Genomic DNA, 21,987 nt, shown 5'->3' with positions numbered 1-21,987 from the left:
CTTATTCAAATGATCCTGAACTTGTAAGTTTATTCAGAACTGAGAATTGTCATTTCATAGGAATCTTTGGAAATATCAGGAGAATCGATTTATTTAATTAGGAAATATTTTTTTCCTTCAGCAGAGCTGATGTTGACTGTACTGTGCATGTTATTCCTGCACAAATATCTCTTCCTTATGCATTCAACTTCTTTACTGGAAAAATTCCTCCAGTCTCTCCTCCTGCCTGTTACAATCTCAGCTGCACCTGAAACAAACATACAAACAAGAAACTGTGGTATCTAAGGGATCTGACCACTTGTGTGGTGTGTGCAAAGACATAATTAAGCAGAAGCTGCTGCTGTTGTCTGGCAAGGAAGAGGCTTGAAGCTGGGGCTCCTAGTGTGCGTGTGTGTTTGTGTATATATAAATATATTTAATGAAATGTTCAGATGATCACATTCTGTATTTGAAGAAGAACAAATTTGGAAGTTTCTAAATGGTTTGTGAAACAGACTTCTTGCTTCCCAGCTAGCTACTTTTAGGGAAAGTAGGTTGATTCTCTTCATCGCCTCCATATTAAATCAGATCACAGATCATCCTTTCACTCTGCTTCAGTTCACCCTTCTCACCATATCCCATTTACAATTACAGTGTTGTAATTGTACTTCTAATTGCCCTTGGTCAGTCTAGGATTGTAGGCCATCATCCTCTTAGCCTTTTAATATCCAGGTACTGTGTAAACCAGTTTGGCTGTATTACCAAAGAACTCTAATCTGAATGCTGTTGTGAGATTTAAATACATGAGTAATTTTATGCTCAATAATAACACATATTTTTGTTCTTTGAGGTGTAAGATGGCCATACAATGTATTAATGAAATGTAGGATTTAATGAGCAACTGGTGTGATTCTGTCTGCAACTTGAAAAGACACATATATATAGATAAAACCAATACTGGTCTTGTACCGTCATCCAGTAGAAAATAAAGGTCTGCTGATTTGTGACAGAATTCATAACACATCTGCGAATGAATCTGATGTGCATTTGTCGGGGGGGTGCGCCACCAGAAAATCAGAAAGACTAGAAAGCATATCTTTGCCGTCTTCTAAGATGAGATGGGGAAATTTCAGCTCCATAAAGGGAAAACCGAAATATTTCTATACAAATGCTATGATGTAGATGTAATAAATCTTCTGAATTGTAGGCAAATAATTTCAAGAGAAAGTGTTACATAAATCTCTCAAATAACAGAGATGAGGCTGAGGCAGGTAATGTGGTGAGGGATTTAAAATTACTGATATGATGATTTTGAGGAATGAGTGAGTATAATAAAGAAAGAGGAAGGTCAGAATACTATGAAAGGATTTTACTAAGTGTGTAGTGACATATGCATGGAAATTATATATGATGGACTTCATACATACAGAAGAAGAACATGTATTTCAAAAGATCGCAAGGAAGGGTCGTATGGTCTTTAATACAGTTCTGCATACTTCACACAAAGCCATCCATTTGAAAATGACCAGTGCTTGTTGATCCTATAGTTGGGAAGATACAAGTTTATATTTTAAAAACATTTGTAAGCAAGCAGAAAATGAACCTTGAAAGGAGAGACACATGCCACATGATGTATTGAAGTAGATTTTAGTTTTAGTACGCATTCATTAGTTGGAAGAGTAGGTAAGTAAGAAGAACTATGTCTTCTCTAGAAGTAATAAAAATTTCAGTTCTAATTCTGCTTAACTTCCCCCTCAGTTTTGGTTCGATAGAATGAACCAAACTCATTGTTGAAACAAATTCTTTTGAAACCTAGAAGTGTTCCATGACAGCATATCTGTTTTGATACATTTTCACTGAAGTACAGAATGGTTCACTGAAACATAGACTGTAGTACACCAGCATGCAGAGCAAATTTCCACCATGTTTTTTACTGGTTTTCCACCATCCATCTAGTGAGATGCAGTCCAACCTTCCTGTGTTTGTGGGACATATCTCCGAAACTAGGGACCAGACCATTGTCTCTTGAGCAAGTTTCCCTACTTTCCAAGGATAGAGTCTTGATACTCTCATTTTCCTGATGCAGGTTGGTCCATATACTCAGCAGTTGCTGATCCTGGTGAAACTTCACAGTTGTTGAGTAGAACTTAGGTTTTTTTCATTCAGCTTCTGTCCCATGACAAATTTTATTTCAAAATGATACAGTTTCTCAAAAATTCTGTCCTTTGATATTTTGAAAAACGTGGTTTGTTTCAAATTGACATGATACGAAATTCCAGCTTGTTGAAATTTTCTGCAACCTGGAAGCTCTAAGGTTTGGTTATCTTTGTACGTGGTTTTACTACACGAAATTATTGCCTGTTTGTATTTTGGTGGTACTGTGAGATTTCTGTGGTGTGGTGAGTTCAGTATAAACTGAACTGGAAAGAAAAGTCTGTCAAACTGCTAGTAGGCTAGAGTGAGTGATGCTGTAGAATATAGTGTTGGTACACTGAAGGGAGAAAATGAGATGGCTGAAAAAGCAGGCAGTAAAGGAGCATGTGATCTCAATGTAAAACAAAGGTGAGTGAAAACAGAGAGACCTCATTATAGAATTTCTTTTCTAGTTTACTAAATATTTATATTTACAGTTAGTAAAAGTTTAGAAAAAATACTAGATGGAACATTTTGTTTTCTGTAAATAAGAAAAAGGATGAGAAATACTGAAGTTGTGCTATTTAATTTAATTAAGCTACGGTCTATAAATGGAGGCAATTTTTGGTCACACAAAAATTTAGATAACTTTTAACTAACATAGTGGTTCCTAAACCAGGGAATTATAAATTAAATGATTGGCATTTAAAAGTATGAACAAAAATTACAAGCTGTCCATCTAGGTAGAGGCTAGTTATACCCTCATATCTTAAGGCCTGTATTTATTCACTAGGAACCACCATAGCTCATTATTTACATTGTCCTCAGAAGGAAATACATGACTGGTCTATTTTGAACACAAAGCAGAACCGGACTCTGACAGTCCAACTTGTCCCTCTCTTCCCTTCTCCTTACTGAAGCTTCCTGTGTCTCTTTCCTCCTACTCTTTTCTCTGTAGGTACTTTTTAATGTCTCCTTTGTCTTCTGTCTTTGAGAATGTCTGTAATTGCAGTCTAATGTATTAACTTCCCTAATACTTACCCGGGTTCCTGAGTGGGTGTTACAGATCAGAATATAGTCTGGATTGTTAGACTCTGTACAGATGTCCAGTTTGAAGATGGCTTGGTTTATGTCTACACGAGATGGAATCACGTTCTTTGTGACAGAAGGACTTAAACGTACAGTTGTCCCATTTATTTACCTGGAAAAGATGGCTATTGACTTAACTTCAACTTTCCCTTGTGGCGTTGATCCAAAGTGGAGCAGATTCTATGTTCACACAGAAGGCAGTCAGCAATAAGGCAAATTTCAATAGCAACAGTTATTTAACACATTTTGTAATAGCTACCAGAACTCGAAGTCTGAGCACAATTTCCCCATACCATCATAAAAAGCACTCTGAAATTCCAAATGATCATAAGATACCACTTTTTTTGCACGATTTGCAAGTTTCCTTCTTAGCATGTAATGAAAATGAAGTTTGTAAGCAAAAATTAGTTGACAGCTGTCAAAATAGTAAATAAAAATTTCAAAGCTGGCCAAGATGTATTGGACATTATAGGCTTTGTTTCTGAAGTTATTTTTAAGTGAGTAGTTAGCAACCATTGATAAATGTAACTGGTCCTTTCTGTTGGGAATGTGGACTAGGCATCATCATCTTCATACCAGCACGTGCAATTCTCAGCATGGTAATGCTATGTTTGGAGACAACCCAACAATTGCATTTGGTGGCGAAGGCAGCAGGTCGCTTAGTTCAGAACACTGGCAAAAAGAACATGTTAAACTGCAGTTCCAGGGAAAGCATCGTTTTTGTTTTCATTTCTACAAATTGTTCAAAATGTTCACACTGCTCAATACAGCTTTGTCATTGTGGGTCCTACATAACTCAGAAACTCTTTCTCTTCTTCCCTGCCATTGTAGGTAAAGTTAGCTCAGCAGTTGGGAAACTGTTATTTTAAAATTAAATCAAAGGTTTTGGTAATAGATAATGAGTAGGAGACTGTATGCTCAGGACTGTCCTTCCCTAAGATCGAGTTTGTTTAAGTATCGGAGTAAAGATTATAGGCTGTACAGAATGAACAATAGGGACATATTTTGTTTCACTGTTTTTATGAACTGTTATCTACACTTTATAATTAAAAAAAAAAAAGTGCATATACAAGTTGTTTTAAAAGTTTTACCTAAAATATTTCTTTTTTCTTTTTGATAAAATGACTAACAAAGCCAAAAGTACGTTACTCATTTTCATGTTGACATTTTTCCTTATTGACCCTAGAACACATAATGCTATTTTTATGTAAATCAAGTACCTTCATATGCAATATTTTTATTACATTTTTCTGTTATTGCATTATTTTTATTATTTTAATTGTTAATATTAAATATTCGTGTTTACCAATTAATTCAGTCACAAGAATTATCCCAAGTATGCATTTGTTCATAGATGTTTTCATTTTTACTTCACATTGACCAAAGAAATTTCCAGCTGTTAAAATAAGAGGATAGTTAAGTAATTTCCACTCAAGGTACTTCAGCTTGTAAACTCATTGTGCAGCTTTTTTTCTATTGTAGGAGTCTGAACTACCAAATCTAAACTTCATCTATATATCTGTGTACATTTAGTGCCAAGGTCAATAGAGCATCCTAAATGGGATTGGAGGACAAAACCGGAGAACCATGATTTTGATGAACTAAATCATATTCTTCAAGAGAGCAAAAAACTTGGAAAAGCCCTTGAGAATCTGTCTCGCAGTAAGTTGATTGATTTTAGTTTTTTAATGTAACCATGCAGCCTGAATTGTAATTTGGAAGTATATATCAAGAAGGTGGTCTTCTGTTCAATGAAGTCCAAGTTCACTGACATCAGCAGTTACATTCCTGTTGATGAGGTTTACGGAATGTCTGAGATAATTTAGCAGCTCTCCTGCTGACTGAAACTACTTCCCCTGCACCTCCGTTTTTGTTATATTAGTTTTCTGCCAGTTTAGTGAGCTGAATTAGCTCATAACGAGATCAACACAAGAGGGTGGTTTAAGGAAAATGGTGGGAACATGCAGCAGTGAGACTGCTCCCTTGGGTCGTAGCAGTTAGGTTGGATTAACCTTTGTGAAACCTTAACCTCATTGATGGAGATCAGACCTGTCATTGAAAAACAATTAGGTATTTTGTATCCTTGACCCCACTTAATTCCTTCCAGTTTTCAAAAGCAATTAAAGTAAATATTTTAAAACATCTCAAATAAATACTCAAAAACATGGTAGCCAATTATTTCATAAAAAACCTCAAGTATTATCCCTTAAAAGACATAGTCAAATAGGAGCAGTGTTTAAAAATAGCATGCTCACGTAAGGAGTAGCTCTGAGAATTACTGGATATGATGAGGAATAGCTTTTTTTTTTTTTTTCCCTTTCCTGTAGAAGAGAATTCTGAAGTACATTGGTGGGAGCAAACACTGCTAACAGTTATCAAAGTATGAAAAGTACTCTCTGCCATGGTACATGAAAACCAAGTATGGCATGATCTGGGAGACATTTGAATGAGAAATATTTTCTTTCTCCTCTCATTAAATTTTATCCATGGCCCTTCTTGATTCACTGGAGAAATTGCAGATGGTGAAGTCAGAAACAGAGCTGAATGAAGAATAGAAGATCTGTTTTGTGGAGAATTTTGAGATTCAGCATTTTTCCAAATTGTGTCAAATACCCAAAACTAGTTTGCCCAAATTCCCTCTCTCCCAAATGTTTTAGGTTGATCACAACAATTATATTCTGAGCAATTTTCATATTTATATTAGTTATAGTAGTATAGTTACAGGGCTCTTTTCAAATACATTTCTAGTAAATTGGTCTGTCTGCCTTTAAGGAGGAGCTAAACCACCTCCAATGAGGGGCTCTGATTTGCAGCCCCACCATTGCCTGACCGTTAATGTGATGGGTGCAAGTGTCATTTTCAAGCCTTTCTCCTTTAGAGACTTGTAACCAAGCTTAACACAGATACAGAAATTTTTCAATTCTTTTTCAATTTTTCAATTTTTTTTTCAATTTCAGAAGGGGTTATTTATTCACTGTCTGGAGATACAAACCAATCAGATGTGAGAGTTCAATAATAAAGGACTAAATCCACTCGTCAGTCCTACCTCTTTGTCTTTCCTTGTAAATATTGTGTAGGTTCCACTGAGCTCTGGCTTCCTTGTACTTAAAATACAGTTTGCAGCATTCTGTATCTCTCTTTGCCACAGAGGTTTCTAACTGCAGTGCAAAACACTGCAGCTCTTCTGGGTCCTACACTTAGATGGAGGTGAAGGTACCTGGTCAGTGTTGCTGGAGTCAGGTTTTCATAGAGTTATTTCACAAATGAAACATTCTTCATTATTTCTTGCTAGTACTTGACATTTTCTGATGATTTACCAAGATAATGTGGAATTTAATCCTATCCCTCAGAGTGCTTTAAATCACTTGCAGCCTGATACTAAGTTCACTTTCATGAATGTGCTCTCTATTTCTTCATCCAGATCATTAACGGAAATATTGTCAGACTTCTTCATGATTCCATTTCAGATCTGACAACAGCCCTTGAAAGCTACTCAGTAAGTGCGTTTTTTCCCACCAGATGTTTATCTACCTTGCAGTGATTCACCTAGAATGTAATTCTCTAATTTGTTTACTGGAGTATCATCCAGGACAGTAAACAAAGTCTTATTATAGCTGAAGTATTTTACATCTACTTCCTCCTCTTATCCACTAAGCAAGTTTCCCAGTTGAGAAAGCAATTAGAGTGATTTGATGTGATTCATTCTTGATAAATTCATGTCGGCTGGTTCTTATCACCTTTCCTGTCCATTAGATATTGATAATTGTTTATTTAACAATTTTGTCAAATATTCTTGCTGCTGTCAGATTTAGGCTTGCTGGTTAGTAGTTCCCCACGTCTTCCCTTTTTCTTTTCTGAAGAAAGATACGGAATTTGCCCTTTTCTGTCCTTTCCATTCCTGAAAGACAGTTGCTAATGGATTAGAGGTTTCTTCAGCTAGTTAGTTAAGTGCTCTAGAGTGAATTTCACAAGATTCTGCCAACTTGAATGTATCTAAGTCATCAGAATATCTTTCAGCTTTCCATCATCTGACTTGCAGTTTTTCCTCTTAAAATCACTAGAGTTAAGTATCTGGCCACAATTAATTTTTTTTTAAAGACTGAAGCAGTGAAAGTATTGAACACTGGGATTTCTTTCTATCATCTGTTATTTGCTTTCCTTCTCTTTGATGTTACAGTTCTGTATTTTACTTTGTCCTCCTTTCCTAGTGTATTTATAGTATCTTTTCTTGTGGCTTTTTTTGTTCTTTGATAGTTTTCACTCATTTTACACTTTAGCCTTTTTGGTTGTATCATTTAAACTTGCATCAGATTAATCCTGAACTGTATGTCCTTGTTTCCAGTTTTTGTGCTCCTGATTTTCAGATCATTCCAGGAAATAGATCTGTTCTGTGCTGTGATTTCTTACATGTTAGGATGATACAAAAATTCAAAATGAAAAATGTGAAAAGTTTGAAAAAAACCAAAAGGTATAATTTTGAAAATAAATGTGCTTTTATTGTTCTCCCAAAGGTAGAATACAGATTGCACATAGCACGTATCTTGGAGGGTTTCAATGAATAGACATGTCTAGAACTTTAAAAGTGTAAGACACATGAAACTCATTCTGTACTGTACCCAAACAAGCATCCTATGTGGTGAATTTTACTAAAGCCATGACAAGGTCCCGTAGCTACTTCTCCGGTGTTAATGCTTGCTTTGGGTAGGCTAGTCACTGCTTTTGATTCTACAAGCACAACCGTAAAGTCTATGAGTCTAATGCTACATTTGATACTAATCTTGTTTCGAAGTAGTATGGGACAGGCACTGGGCTCAACAAATAGTTGAGTACGCAAATGATGACAATGTACCAACGTATCAATGGCTTTATACAGCACCCTTGCATTTCATTCTTCAGTATTTTAACAGGGAAGAGTGCCACATAAAACCAGATGTTTGAATTTAAATGAATTTTCCATCAAGTCCTGGAATTCATTTCCATTTTTAAAGATAAGCTTTGGATCTTGTAGTGAGTTTCCAGGACTTCATTGCCTGCTATGCAGCTGACACAGCCTGTGAATTAAACTCTAGTTTCTATTGCTTCATTCACTATGCAGTCTAGATGTCTGCTTTGAGACAAACCTGTGCACTTCACAGAAAATTAAAACTGCCTGAAAGCTTTGGAAGGTGAGGCTCAGGCACTTGGATGTCGGGTCTTTCCTATGTTCAGTCCTCCTAGTGATTAAAACTGAACTTCCTTATATTTGGAGCCCTCCTCCCAAGCTCCATCAAGACAATGCATGAATAATTCTGTGCTGCAGTAGGTCTGTGAAACCAAAAGTAACTTCGCACTCAATGTTAGAGGTATCTTATAAGCTTTGAGAGTCTGGAGAAGAGTATTGCCATAATTATGGTCTAAGTTTGTTGGAGCTTGGTGATTTAAGTATACTATTTTCCGGAGGCCTAGTCATGTGGGAAACTTGGGTTTCGTTTGCTTCTTCAATTAGCTGTGTGTCATTGAAGCGGATTTTGAACTATCAAGTCAACTACTTAGGGGAGATTTTGGTTTATGAATCAACTTACAGGAATATACTGCATTTCCCTTGTGCATGTTTCGTTTTCTTTGATTGCAAGGTCTCTCATCTTTATTCCTTCTTCCTCAGCTGATCATAAGTAAGAAAAGTTCCATGCTGTTTCAAATATATACTCTTGTATTTCCCCTTCTGGCCTGTTTGCCTTTTAAAGAGAGTTAAAATCTCCTGTATAGCTAAGGATCTTGCTCATGAATATACCTGTCTTCACTCCCCATCTTCTGAGGACAGAAAAATAGATAACAAGAGATGGAGAACAATTACTTTAATGGAAAACAACAGACTGCATTTAGCAGTCTCTGAAACACATTAGAATGGGGTTTCATTTAGAAGCATCTACACTATAGGGAACTATTAATGATTTACATTCTGGGTGTGGAAGATGTACTTGAAAGGAATGCCACTAACTTTTATCAGAGACCTCTGAATTTTCCCACTGAAACCAGGTATTTCTGATGATGGTGATACAATTATGAGTGTTTTGAGTGGGAAAAATGAGGACTAAATCAGCAAGAGCTTGCTGCAAAGTAGATATGAAGTCTGCCTGCTCTGTGAACAACTTTATATCTTTTATATGAACAGTTAAGGATTAGAGTGCATATTGAAAATGTATGCATATTGTATGTTTCAATTTACACGTGGTAACAGCATTTGATGACAATGTGTTCTACTGTGAGATAGGTACTTTTTCATAATTACACATAGCCTTTCAACAGAGATAACCAACATTTTGTTAGTAATGTTTGAATACTTGTTAAGGCCAGGTGGATACCACAAATCAGAGGGGAAGAAACAAATTTATCATGCTTTGAATTCAATAGACATACTAAGGTCAGAAAATGGTAGTAAGTTAACATAACCAAAGCTATTTGGGAACCAATCCAAGTCAGTTAGTTGGAAGGAATCCCAGAAATAATGGTATCTAGCTATAACCAACATGAAAAAAGTACTCTTTTGTTTCTTCATTTGGAAGGGGAGTAATCAATAAATAAATAATCAGTAAATAAGAAAGCCGTCTGCAATCTAGTAGGAAATATTGCTGGAAACCATAAAGAATCATAGAATCACAGAATGGTTGAGGTTGGAAGGGACCTCTGGAGGTCATCTGGTCCAACTCCCTTGCTCAGGCAGGGCCACGTAGAGCCAGTTGTCCAGGACCATGTCCATGGCTCTTGAATATCTCCAAGAATGAAAGATCTCTGAGTCCCTCCAGAGTATCTCAAACTGTTATTTCTCATAATGGTAGAATCAGTTGATGTTGTTTATGCATAGCTTAAGAAAGACAAGCATGATCTTACCCTTTTAAGAAAAAGATAAACGTAAAAGCGTATGTTTTGGGGAAGAAGATAAGCAACGAGTAAAACTCTCATAAGGGTAGAACTTGTTCAAAAAAAGATCACAATATGTTAACAAACCACTAAAATCATGTCCTCGGTTTTGTGGATGAACCTGCGAGTATGTGGGATGTGAGAAGTTTAATATATACGTCATGGACTACTTCAATGCATTTAGCAGTCTCTGAAACACATTAGAATGGGATTTCATTTAGAAGCATCTACACTATAGGGAACTATTAATGATTTACATTCTGTGTATGGAAGATGTACTTGAATGGAATGCCACTAACTTTTATCAGAGACCTCTGAATTTTCCCACTGAAACCAGGTATTTCTGATGATGGTGATACAACTGCGAATGCACACCTGCATGACGTGTAACTAGACTTTTTATCAGTCACCTCATGAACGACATTGTTTTAAGACATAAGACTTTAGTATTTTTTTTTCAGTCGTACACAGTTGTTGATCTGAAATGGACTTTAGTCTATAAAAATGACTTATCCATGAGCAGCTGAGCATCTAGCCCTAAATGTGTTCTGCTAATTGAACCACAAAACCAGTCATTAGTATTCTGTAGAGGATTTTTCCTTTCTTCTGTTCAGGCTGAACTTTAAAATCGTGTTATTCTTGTGTGAGATCAATGTTTGTGATTTATTTTGAGATCGACATTTTTAGATAAGCTCAATCAAACCTTTAAGGAAGATAATTTTATCTCAGTGCTGCAGCTGTTATCTGATACTGCCTTTGCTCATAAAATCCATTTTCTTTTAGTGCTATGTATGACTAATAATACAAAATAATGATATTTTCTGAGATTGAAACAGGAAGAATGTGAACATAATTATTGCTATTCAATTATAAAGTGGGGCTTATATGGCTGGGAGATAACTGTTACTTCAGTTATAAGTATCTTTTTCCTACAGATGTTAAATATTTAATTACCTTTGTGGAGGTATTTGCCATTCTGATCGAGCCTACTCTAAGTTCCAGGACTAGAGTCTCTTTTTGAGTTACAGTGTCTTTACCTGGAACAGTATTTGGCTTGCTAAAAGTTTCTCTAATGCTGTTGCAGAACTGGGGTTTGTGTGACTGTCATCTCAAATATGGTACTTTGTAGTTCTTAGATGAAGGGGCATTCAGGGGCTAGTAGAAGGGTGAGCTATGACTCTCTCCTTGGCTATTGGCCGTTGTGGGCTACCCACCTTAACCAACCTACTGCAGTGTACACCTTTCCCTAAAATCAAGAGTTCTGAAAGATTCTGCAGTGTTGATTATTCTCTTCTGAGATGACCTTGGCCTGGGAGACTTTCTGGGACATAATATTTGGTGGGTACTTTGCATTTTGTTTCTCTCTCTGTTTGTCTAATTCATTACGCACCAAACCTAATCCTGAAACCTGTATTCTCCATTGGAGCCACTCAGAAATTTGGATATAGAAACGCTGCAAGTCTAAAGCACAGATTCTTTTGCTGGGGATTATTTATTTTTATTTTTTTAAAGCCACCATGGGGAGGAGAGATTAAATCCATGTTTCCCAGATGGTGACTATACTATTGTATAGTGTGCTGATATGTTAATATGTGGTGCCTTGTAGATGACACTGTTTCCCTTGTTCTTATATGGCTAGATGTTGGGAGGAATATTATCCTAATTCAAGATGGATACCACTATAGAAACTTGATACATAGTTGTTTAATAATGTAAGGACATATGCCTGTCATTGGCAAGAATTCTGAGGTTTCAATTCAATATGCCTTCACAGAAAATCTCTGAGTTACTACTGGAAGAAATATGTCTAATTTTGAAAGTTGTAAAATGACTCAATGTAAGTAAAGTAAATAATGTAAGAATGTCTATTATGACAGTCAATGACAAATCTATTATAAAGTTCCTATACAGAAATGACTGAGCTGGTTTGGTTCTTTTGTACGTATTTTCTGGGGGAAATGCTTTGTTTGGTGCAACCAGAACAACCATTTTCTGTCCTTTATAATTCAAGAATGGTGTGAAATAAATAATTTCAATTTACCTTGTGTTTAATACATGGTGCAAACAGGCACGGGGCTAGAGTTTGGTATGCTGCCAGCTGCAGTATGGCACAAGGTTTTGCCATGGGAAATGCAAGTACGTTTGCATGAGATGGCCTGTCCTACCCGTGAGGGAACATATGCGTCCCCTGATTTACAATGGATAGGAGAATGCATTGGGACAGTTAACTGCCAGGAAATTGATACATGATACGGTATTCCTGTGTTCATGCTCAAAGCTGCGGTGTTGATAATGGTAGAATAATAATGCTGTTTCTGTCCTGGAGTTTGTTACAGAACCTGTGATGCACTATGAGGTTGACAGTCCAGCCATCCACAAGTTCCCTGGCCTAGACCAATCCCGAGAACGAATTTTGTCAAGTTAGTCAGAGTTGCATTGGGGTTGTCTTAGTATGTCTGAACTCCGTATGTCAAATCCAGAAGGCTTTGTTTGGCAAGTAGGAAAACTGGCTATTGGGAGCTCTGTGGCCATCTTCTGGATGTTTAGGAAAATGCATAAGCTGTTTGCTCCCATTGAGCTGAATAATGGTACTCTGGCACACATTAAAGTAGTGGCATTTTATTTTCTTATGACTAGATACACATTAGACTTGTCAGATGTACGTTGTGCATTTAGAAAAATGTAAATCTTAAAAAAATCTCAACTAATTTTTATTTTGTGTTATTTCTTCCTATAATTAATTAAGGACCACAAATAAAAGCAAAAATGGTAGATGTCTCTGAAGTTTCATTCTTATCAGAACACCTGTTCTATATTTCAGGTGTGTATTGCATATGAAGATATTGAAAGTTTTTAAGCTACTGTAAAGCTCATCAGGAATAATGCAGAAGGCAGGGATTTTATGACTTGCCATTTGAAAAAGACCTGAACTTATATGGTGCCTACTGTTTTGCAAATTAATTTTGTGCTGTTGAATTGAGAGCATCAAAGTCTAAAAATCACTCTTCAAAGAGGAATAATACCACTGAGTGGAGAGGTATTAGGTACTGGCTTAATTGTATTTGTTGCAGGAGAGCAGCATATGAACTGCATATGAAAGAGCTAGGCATTTTTAAGACTCACAAAATTGTTATTAACAATGTTCATTTTTCTTTTGAAAGAAAGTTAATTTCCTGGTAAGCTAGAAATTAAGCAGAATGTCCTAAGCAGAAAGTCTTTTCTTTACTGTGGAAGATACTCATTCTAGACTCTAAAGGGATTTTACTTCGTTAAAACAAGGTGCAGATACATTTTGGGAAGTGACTTTTTCATCAAAGGTGATGCTATAGTGCTGTAATGATGATCATCTTTATTTCTCCATTCTTACCATTGTGCTGCTGCAGATTGTGGAAAGGATAGAAGATTGGGAACAGAAATCTAAGATAACCATGTAAAGAATGGTTTTGTATATGTATGGGCAATTTAATAATCCATGCTAATTTTAAAAAAAGGCACGACAAACAACTGGTTTAATATTTTAAGTATAAAAAAGCTGTAAGGTACATGGCTAATACAGTGAGATATGCTTTTGGGCAATCTGCTTAATGTAGGCATGATAATAGTAATTAAAGTATATTAAGTATTAATAAGTTGCTTTGTTATTACATTGTCTGGTAGTCATGTTTCATTTAATCCTAGTGTGCCAGACCTTTCTTGCGATCAGAGAGTACCTTGTTCTTCCAGTTCTCTTCAAAAACCAAGCTATTGACAGGATGAAAGTGTTCCAGTTGAGAGAAGCTGTGCTAGCATGAACAGCCCCACTCCAGATTTGTTGCTGATCAGAGATGGCAGTAGTTGTGGCTGTGGAGCATTTCTGAAGGACTGTGAAAGCATATTCAGAGCAATTACTTTATTGTTCCAGCACCCTTACAGCACAGAGGTCATTACACTCAAAAGGAGAAACAAGTGCCCTGAATCTGTCTGTGTAATTCACCAGACAGCTGAGTGGGCTGGGTACTTGTGATGCCTGATCAAAATTCAGCGCCCTTAATTACTTGTAAAAGAGAGGATTTTTAAAGACATAAAATTGGCAGTTAGGTGCCTAACTAATTCCCAATGTAAACCTTGTCTGTGAGCCTTAGCTGATGGTGGCAAGCAAACCTCTCACCCCGTTAGTTGGAACACTGCACTTTCTCACTGCAAAAAGTAAGAATGGTAGGACTATTGTGTAGTTGTCAATCATACTATGATATAAAAGTATAGCAAATGTTGTCTGTGAGAAACAGCTGCTGTGAGAGAAGGGGTAAAGCCATACTCCTTTATTTCTGAAGGATTTGCCTTTGACATCAGAAAACCTTCCTCAACAAAGGGAGGAGAACTTTTTCTTATCCGCTGCTCAGTGACTTGAGGCAGAGCAATGATGATGCAGCCCTAAAACTTCTGTTCTCTACATTCACCATCATGCAGTCAGGCTTTAAATACTTTAAGCAGGGGGAAGTCAGAAACGGTTGTTCCTAATAACTTGTATTCTAACAAAGCCATTGGATACAAGCTTGAACAAACTAGGTATGTCAGTTTTTCTGTATCAGAGCTTTTTGGTGATTAGGATTAAGTTGTGATGAAAAAAGGCTACAGTTTGAGGGAGTGACTGAATTGTTAGGTTAAAAGTTTTTAGTGTGTGGACATTTTGGCTACACTTATGGATGTTTTACCTAAACCTGAAACATAGCTGTTTCCATTTAAAGTAGTTTCATGGAATGGGCTGTACCTTTGTTTCTAGTGGTCTGTGATTTTTACAATGACATTTTCCTATTTAGAATATGCAAAAAAAAAATTTATTTTTTCCTCTTTTATGTTGTATGAAAGCCACAGAGAAAAAAATGAAAGTAACTATACAAGGTACAGAGAGCACAACCAATTATTTGTTGTCAAATATACAAAATAAGTGAAAAGAGGACTTTCTTTTTGAAAAACACTGGTCTCTGGATATCAGCAATTACATGAACTGGAGACAGCAATCACTGTTACCATTACTTTGTAGAAATTTGAGTTTTTTAAATTGTCCTTGTATTATTTGAAAATAAAGTAACTGTCAGTAACCTATTTGACTATCCAAAAGTTAGGAGTGTGCTAAGGGTTAAGAGAATAACAGAAATCCTAAACACTCCTGTATCTCTACTTGCGTTCTCAGGATTCTGGATTAAGGTGTTTTGGGGTTTTTTGATGTTACGGTAATATATGCAATGGGTTTAATTTTTTGAGGAGCTACTTTGTGAAAACTGGAGTCTATATTATTCCACCTGAGATCTGCATCCAAAAAATCACCTCACTGTTGTGATTTTCTGTCTACTGCACACAGGGTGCAAGTCCCCCCTCCTCTCAACTTCAGCCGTGATATTTTGTCAGTTTGGAAATTGCAAAAGAAAATTGGTAAGAGTAGGCACGCAAATGAAAATTGGTAAGAGTAGGCACACACTAAGTATGTGGTGCAGTAGTGTCTTGGAAGAAAATGAGAAGCTTTTTTACACCCACCTTTTTATGGGTTAATTTATCCTGGTCTCTGATAATGGAGTTGTATTATCAGTAACTAATGGAGTTTTGTTGATGTTAATGGAGCTGAAGCCATAACATAAAGATCTGTATGACTGACAGTATGGTAAATCCTGCCTCTAGAAGAACCACAATGCCAAGATTACTGTATCAAGGCCCTTAAGAAATTTATTCCCGAGAATTTATTTTCTCTTGATACCACATCAGAGAGGGAGATATAAAAAGACTTCGCAGGTTTAATTCTGTGATTGCAAAAATAAAAGTTTTCTGAACTTTCAAAATTTTATTTTGGCAAGATGTCCTCAGAAACTGCTCTCTCTCTACATACTTATCTAAGAAATACAGCTAGTTTTGGTGTCTTGCTACTGTTTGCAATTCAGTAAAGAAAAAATTTGAGGCATTCTGGTCAATTCAATTACTCAGCTTAGTCTTCTCTAAATTCAGAGTAAATTCTGTGGAACCGATGAGACTTACACAAAAAAGCATTTTACTAAACACACTCCTTTAGATTATGGATGTTTTTCAATTTTATTTGCTTTTAATACATGTCATTATGTAACTTAATCAGAGAAACAGTCATTATGTAACTTAATCAGAGAAATTAGTAGAGCTTTTTGGATGAGGCATGTAGTTGTATGTACAGTTTTTCCCATTTGCTATTTGGTACTTTCAGTGCTAATCTTTGATTAGCAACATAGGCAGTTGAATAGTAAAAACATTTGGCATTTTTTGGAATACAGTCTTCGAAATGGCAGGGTTACCTTTTGTAGTTTCTGTTGCTATACTTGAAAATAAATATTTTTAACAAGTAAGTCAGCACAGGGAAGAATTGCTCTTGTGTCCACTCCCAGGTTTCAAAGACCCATTCACAGAGCATCTGTGAAAGCAGAAGAAAAGGCGACCAGCTTCCAATCTGAGGAAATAAACCTGTATCAAAACAAAATGAACCATCTTAACATTATGGGAAATTGCTGAGAAAAGGTAGTTTGTCTGTTTAGAGAAAGCATTTGTTGTTGTAAAATGAATTGATCTTGGTTATGCAAAATACATCCAATGTGATGGAGAGCTGGCTGATGGAAATCAGGTTTTCAAAGCTGAGATAAAGAGAACCTTGAATTATGTTTTTACTACCTCCAAGAGTGCAGTTATCTTCTCCCTAGCAAATGCCAATTGGGGATTGAAGAAATTCATAACACATTAAAGTCCTGTTGAATGATTCAGGTTGGTGCAACCTGCTGATTATACTGTATGGACATTAGTATAGTGTCTGGACTAAATAAAAGTCTGAAGTTGTTAAAACGGGTTAGTTGCTGTGAGGGATTGAAGGGTTAGGCAGAATGGATCTTTTTCAATAGAATCTACTTCATAACTATTGAATGACTGAAGATATTTTGTTAACTCCTGGCATATTTCTTAGGAGTTGATCAGGTCTTAAAATCATAATTGCAGTTCTCCTAGCACTTCACAGTTTTGAAAACAAAAATTGATATAAGGAAGTAATCTAAACTGAGAATTAGGCATATAGAGTTAATGATTAAAAGCACAGTAAAAACCCGAAGAGTTCGTATAGTTATGGTATACCAAATAGTAAGAAATAAAAATGTTGTGGAAATAAGCTTATACTGCTGCAGTCTTTAGTGTGATTTTAGAAAGAATAACTCTTCACTCAGCTGATGCTACATATTTTGCAGTATCATCTCTTGCATTCCTTGGAAGAAGTTGTCTTGATAACATGATACGAATTGGAAAACAACTTTCAAGTGTGTGTTCTTCCTATGCATGGATACTTCTCGACTTTATTTTCACCACCAGGAGATGCTTTTCTTTGGTTTTTTAATTGCAGTTCTAAGCTGGAAATGTTTCTTATCAAACCTCATAGGAACCTGGGAAATGCTTTGCTTTCAATACATCAGAATTTTCAACATGATAGCATTAAATGTATGATTACTTGATCTCTTCGTGTGATATGACTGAGGCGTGTAGATGTGTTAAAAATTCTGAGACCAGAATTCTGTGCATATTTAATGTGCTACAGAATAGTCAAAAGAGTTAGATGACATGATGGAAGCAAGCATAGGAAAGCCTCAGGCAAGCATCAGCAGAAGAGACAAGAGCAAATAAACAAGTTCTTGTTCAGAGGGTTTAGAAAAACTGTTTTGCATTCTATTGTGAAATTTTACTTTGAGATTTTCCTCTCTTTAAGTTCCATCTGTTTTCATAGAGTTGTTTCTATATTGAGCCATGGAGAAAGAGAGAAGAGTCATGTCCATGTTGCCCTGTAATTGCAACATGATGTTATGCATGCTGGTCAGGGTGAGATTTGCATAATAGTGTGTCCATATGTAAATATTATGTTGCTGGTTTAATTTTAGAAAGCAGGTAAAAGTATACTTGAGCTCGTTGTCACTTTACTGGCACATCTGCTGTTTCCATTTCCATAGTCTTTTGAAAACTCATTTTGATAATACTGCACTTGAGGAAAGTTAAGAGTATATTGTTTTCAGGCAATTTCACTAATGGAACAAAGTATGATACATTGTATGGTACAGCAGTGTGCAGAGAACACTGTAAACTTTTCAGATTAAACCTTACTTTTACTTACTGTAGTAAAAGACATTTATAGAAAGAATGTTTCTAAATCTTTTTTTTTTTTTTTAATCTGTTTTGTTTTCAGGCATTGCTATTTCTGATGAACTTGATAAGGTAAGATTTACTGTATGCCTAATGAACAGCACAAAAAGACAGATGATTGTGATAATTTCAGGCAATCAGAGCTGTATCTCCCTGTCCTGGCATACACACTTCAGTTCTGTGGGGTTCAGAAGAAGTTTGGGTATGGAAAGCTATATGGGTAAGTACAGTATATGTTGATACATTAAGAGCTTGATCCAGGATGGGCTGTCAACTATGGAAAAAAAATCTCACTGAGTTTAAGTGACTCTTAATGAGGCCATGGAAATGCTTTTAATCTTGATACCATCTTTGCTTAATATAGTCTGTTGGGTTACTTTCTGTACTTTTGGAAACATTTAGCTTTAAATACCTTTTATTGATGAAGTCATGAATTCTGCATTCTCAGATATAATTTGTGAGAATATCTAGGAATAATTTTTTTTCCCTAGATTTGATCAGGAATGCACAGGGCATGAAGATCAATCTTTACTTCCTTGCTGAATGCAACAAACGATGATCTCTTCTGTTTTGGCCCTTTTGATCTATTACACAGTTAACATGAATTTTAGTTTTAGCTGTAATGAATTCTGTGCTGAAAGAGTAATCAAGCTAATTTTTCAAAGTTCCAAAGGAGACAGAACACCTTTCTCTTCCCTAATCTCACCAGTGAACAGCAGTACACTTCTAATGCCAAGAATCTTGGGTTCTATTCTTGGTGTCAGAAACCATTACTAGCAGGGAAATAGGATCAAAAGGTAAACAAGACACACCAATATCCTAATATAGGAGACCATTTTTTAAGTATCTTTCCTTTCTACTAGTAAAATGAGGGCACGAGCCTTTCTGACACAAGCGCATATAAAATATCTCCACTGGGTTCTCCGGGAAAGGCCGGTTAGACAAGATTGATCACTGTCACCATGCAGTCATGTGCATATGGGGCTGCCATTTCAAAATGATGGCCTTTACTTATCATTTTGCCCTTGATCTTGCTTTATCTATTGTTCATATTAACAGTATAACAGTATCTAAGTCTTCCTTCCTACTGTTTCCTTAACTGTGCTCAGAAGTGATGAGAAATACAATTAGAAAGTCCTTCCATTAGAACACTTACCTTTAAGAATACTTACGAAGAAATCCTCTTCATTTGGTTTTGTTTGTTGAAAAAAAACCTATGAAATACTGTTTGTGGGAGGAAAAAGACATTTTGGGCTACAGCCTGTTATCAAGTACTTTTTACATATATTTTTTATGAGATACTTCTGTGTTAATTTTTTTTGAACAGTGATAGATTATTGTTCAAAAACATTCATGTTTTTTAAATTTAATTATTCAGTGTGAAAATTGAGATGGCGAACATCATTGATTAATTTCCTCAAGATCTAGTCTGAGCAAAGAGCTAATTTTCTTTTTGCTACCATGTGCTTTATTGTTTATGATTTAAAATTGGAAGGTGGTGGTTTTTTTTAAATAAAACTTGACAATGTGTTATTTACATTCAATAGCATACGTTACCTGACACCTTTACAATACTGCATCTGCTTTAACATCTGTTTCTGATGTGGACAGGTAAATTGAATGTTCTTGAAATCAAAAGTTATTTGGAAAATAAATTAAAAACCCAAACAATAAAGCTCTTAACATGCGTTCTTTGTGCAGCATTGCTCAACAGGCTTCCAGGATAGGTTTACAGAAGCAGCGCAATTTTTCGTCTCTGTGGGCTTTAGTGAACTTCATTTCTATTTCTTGTTTTGCCCCTTAAGGGATTTTGATTAAGACTAGTTCTGTGTCAAGAAATTAAGCATAGCCAGGACCATTCTGTGGAATCCTGCCTCTTAGGAATGATCCGTTACACGAGCTAATTCCCGAAACGTTCCTGTGACTTGTTTCTAAGTGTATGATTTGGCTTGGGCCAAAAGCAACCAAAGACTACCTGATAATGGTTTAACGTTAGACAGAATTTGGTTCCATTTCACCTGAGCATGTTCCTAGGCGATGTTTGTTTTTCAGGTATAAATGTAGTCAAGTACAAATGTAGTCATTTGTAATTCCTTTCCCAGAAATACGTGCAATATTGCAGCTTCCTTATCTAGGCTGTGGCAGCACTGAATAATTTTTCAAACCGCATTCATCTGTGGTTTTGACTAACCATTTAACCCTTCAGATAGATGTCATGGGTCTAGAACAGCATGCCCAAACTTGGCATTGGATTCTGTTACAACGTTGGCATTGCATAGATGTCACAAGAGACATAAAACTAAATACAATAATAAATTCTTCTATATGCTCTTCCTTGCTTTATTTTCCTGACGATTGGGAACATTCTTGGGGATTAGGACAGAGCCCATAATCCTGCTATTTCATCTGTGTTTTAGATTATGAACTTTGAGAAAACAGAGAATGCATGTGTATGTTTCTTTATTTTTGTTTCTCATTATGTAATTATCTTTTAAAAAAATATTTATTTCTGGCTGCAGTAACCTCTAGCTGCCTTTGTCAGGGGAATACTTGATCTGTATTTTTGGTTGATGTAACTCCTTCTCCAAGTAATCCAGTTAATTAGTTAGTTGCTTAGTTACTTGAGCATTTGGATTTGGAAAACAGTTTGCTCTGAATTACAATCTCTTTTGTGGAAGGGTGTTTCATTTAAATGGATTCTTGTCAAATATCTGCTATTATTAGCTTTGTGCCAGTACTTAGGGCTTCAGTCCAAGACAGAGGTAGCGAAAATACAGGCAGACAAGGTCAGTCAAATGGAAGCTTTCAGTTTGACACAGTCTAATAAAATTTCAGAGTTTACTGATATAATTGCAAAAAAATTCCTGAGATTATTGCAATTAAAACAGATTTGTGGTATAGATTCCCTCCTTTTTCATCTCATTTACTTCAGACTTGCAGAGTTTGGTGTTCAGTTTCTCTTGATGATTCAGACCGTGTCTCTAGGCCATGGAAGCCATGTAAAATCAGCAACTGGCACTGCTTGTGTAAGGAAAGAAAATGAGAAGGGATACCTTGTGACTCACAGATTTTAAGGCTGAAGTACAGAGTTAATATAATACAAATTGCTGAATTGACTCACCCTCCTTACCACTGCATAGAAACTATGCATGAAAGTATGCGGTTTCTAAAGCTTCTGAATAATGTGAAGAATTTTATCTGCACAGACGAAGAAGTTGAGCTAGGATGTTAGCCTTTCAGTGAAATTCACAGAATTCTAGTTTGGTTAAAAAATTGTAGAGGAAAAACTACTGAATTCACTGTGAGTTTCAGGGTTTTTCCTAAGTCTGTTAGGACACTTCCCTAGTGGAAATTCAGGGAAGTGGAAGTTCAAATTCACACAGAAGTATAGACTAGCCATACTACTGAAGCTCCAGTGTCCTACGTAAATGCTCTGACCATGGGGCTACTGATGATGTGCCTCCTCTAGAATTTGCTGCTGCTGGAAGACCCTACCTGTGTTTATGTCACAAAATAAACCGTAATATATGTTGTACTGTAGCATGTCTGCATTGTAAGATACATTGAGGCAGAATGTAGCCAGGATGCTACAATGCAGAAATAGGTTTGAAACACATTTATATGATTGTACCCATTTCAGCAATATTTCTGAACCAGACCATACAAAATAAGGAGTCACACCCTTTACCTCTTCCCACAGTTGAAGACTGACTAAAATGATGTCATTCT

At 36.1% G+C, this 21,987-nt stretch overlaps 1 protein-coding gene across 1 annotated transcript in view; it reads left to right on the top strand.

The window, feature by feature from the left end:
* LOC104069127 (chromosome unknown open reading frame, human C8orf34) overlaps window positions 1-21,987 on the top strand; it is a gene marked incomplete at its 3' end in the record, with an annotated part of 36,021 nt that overhangs the window by 5,247 nt on the left and 8,787 nt on the right. The window contains exons 3-4 of the mRNA XM_009587522.1: window positions 4,735-4,863; window positions 18,302-18,330. Of these exons, the coding sequence (XP_009585817.1) occupies window positions 4,735-4,863; window positions 18,302-18,330 (158 nt within the window). The remainder of the gene's footprint in view (window positions 1-4,734; window positions 4,864-18,301; window positions 18,331-21,987) is intronic.

The sequence above is a fragment of the Fulmarus glacialis genome, unplaced genomic scaffold, assembly GCF_000690835.1.
Source record: "Fulmarus glacialis isolate BGI_N327 unplaced genomic scaffold, ASM69083v1 scaffold17181, whole genome shotgun sequence".
NCBI lineage: Eukaryota > Metazoa > Chordata > Aves > Procellariiformes > Procellariidae > Fulmarus > Fulmarus glacialis.
This window is presented reverse-complemented; position numbering and strand designations above follow the sequence as displayed.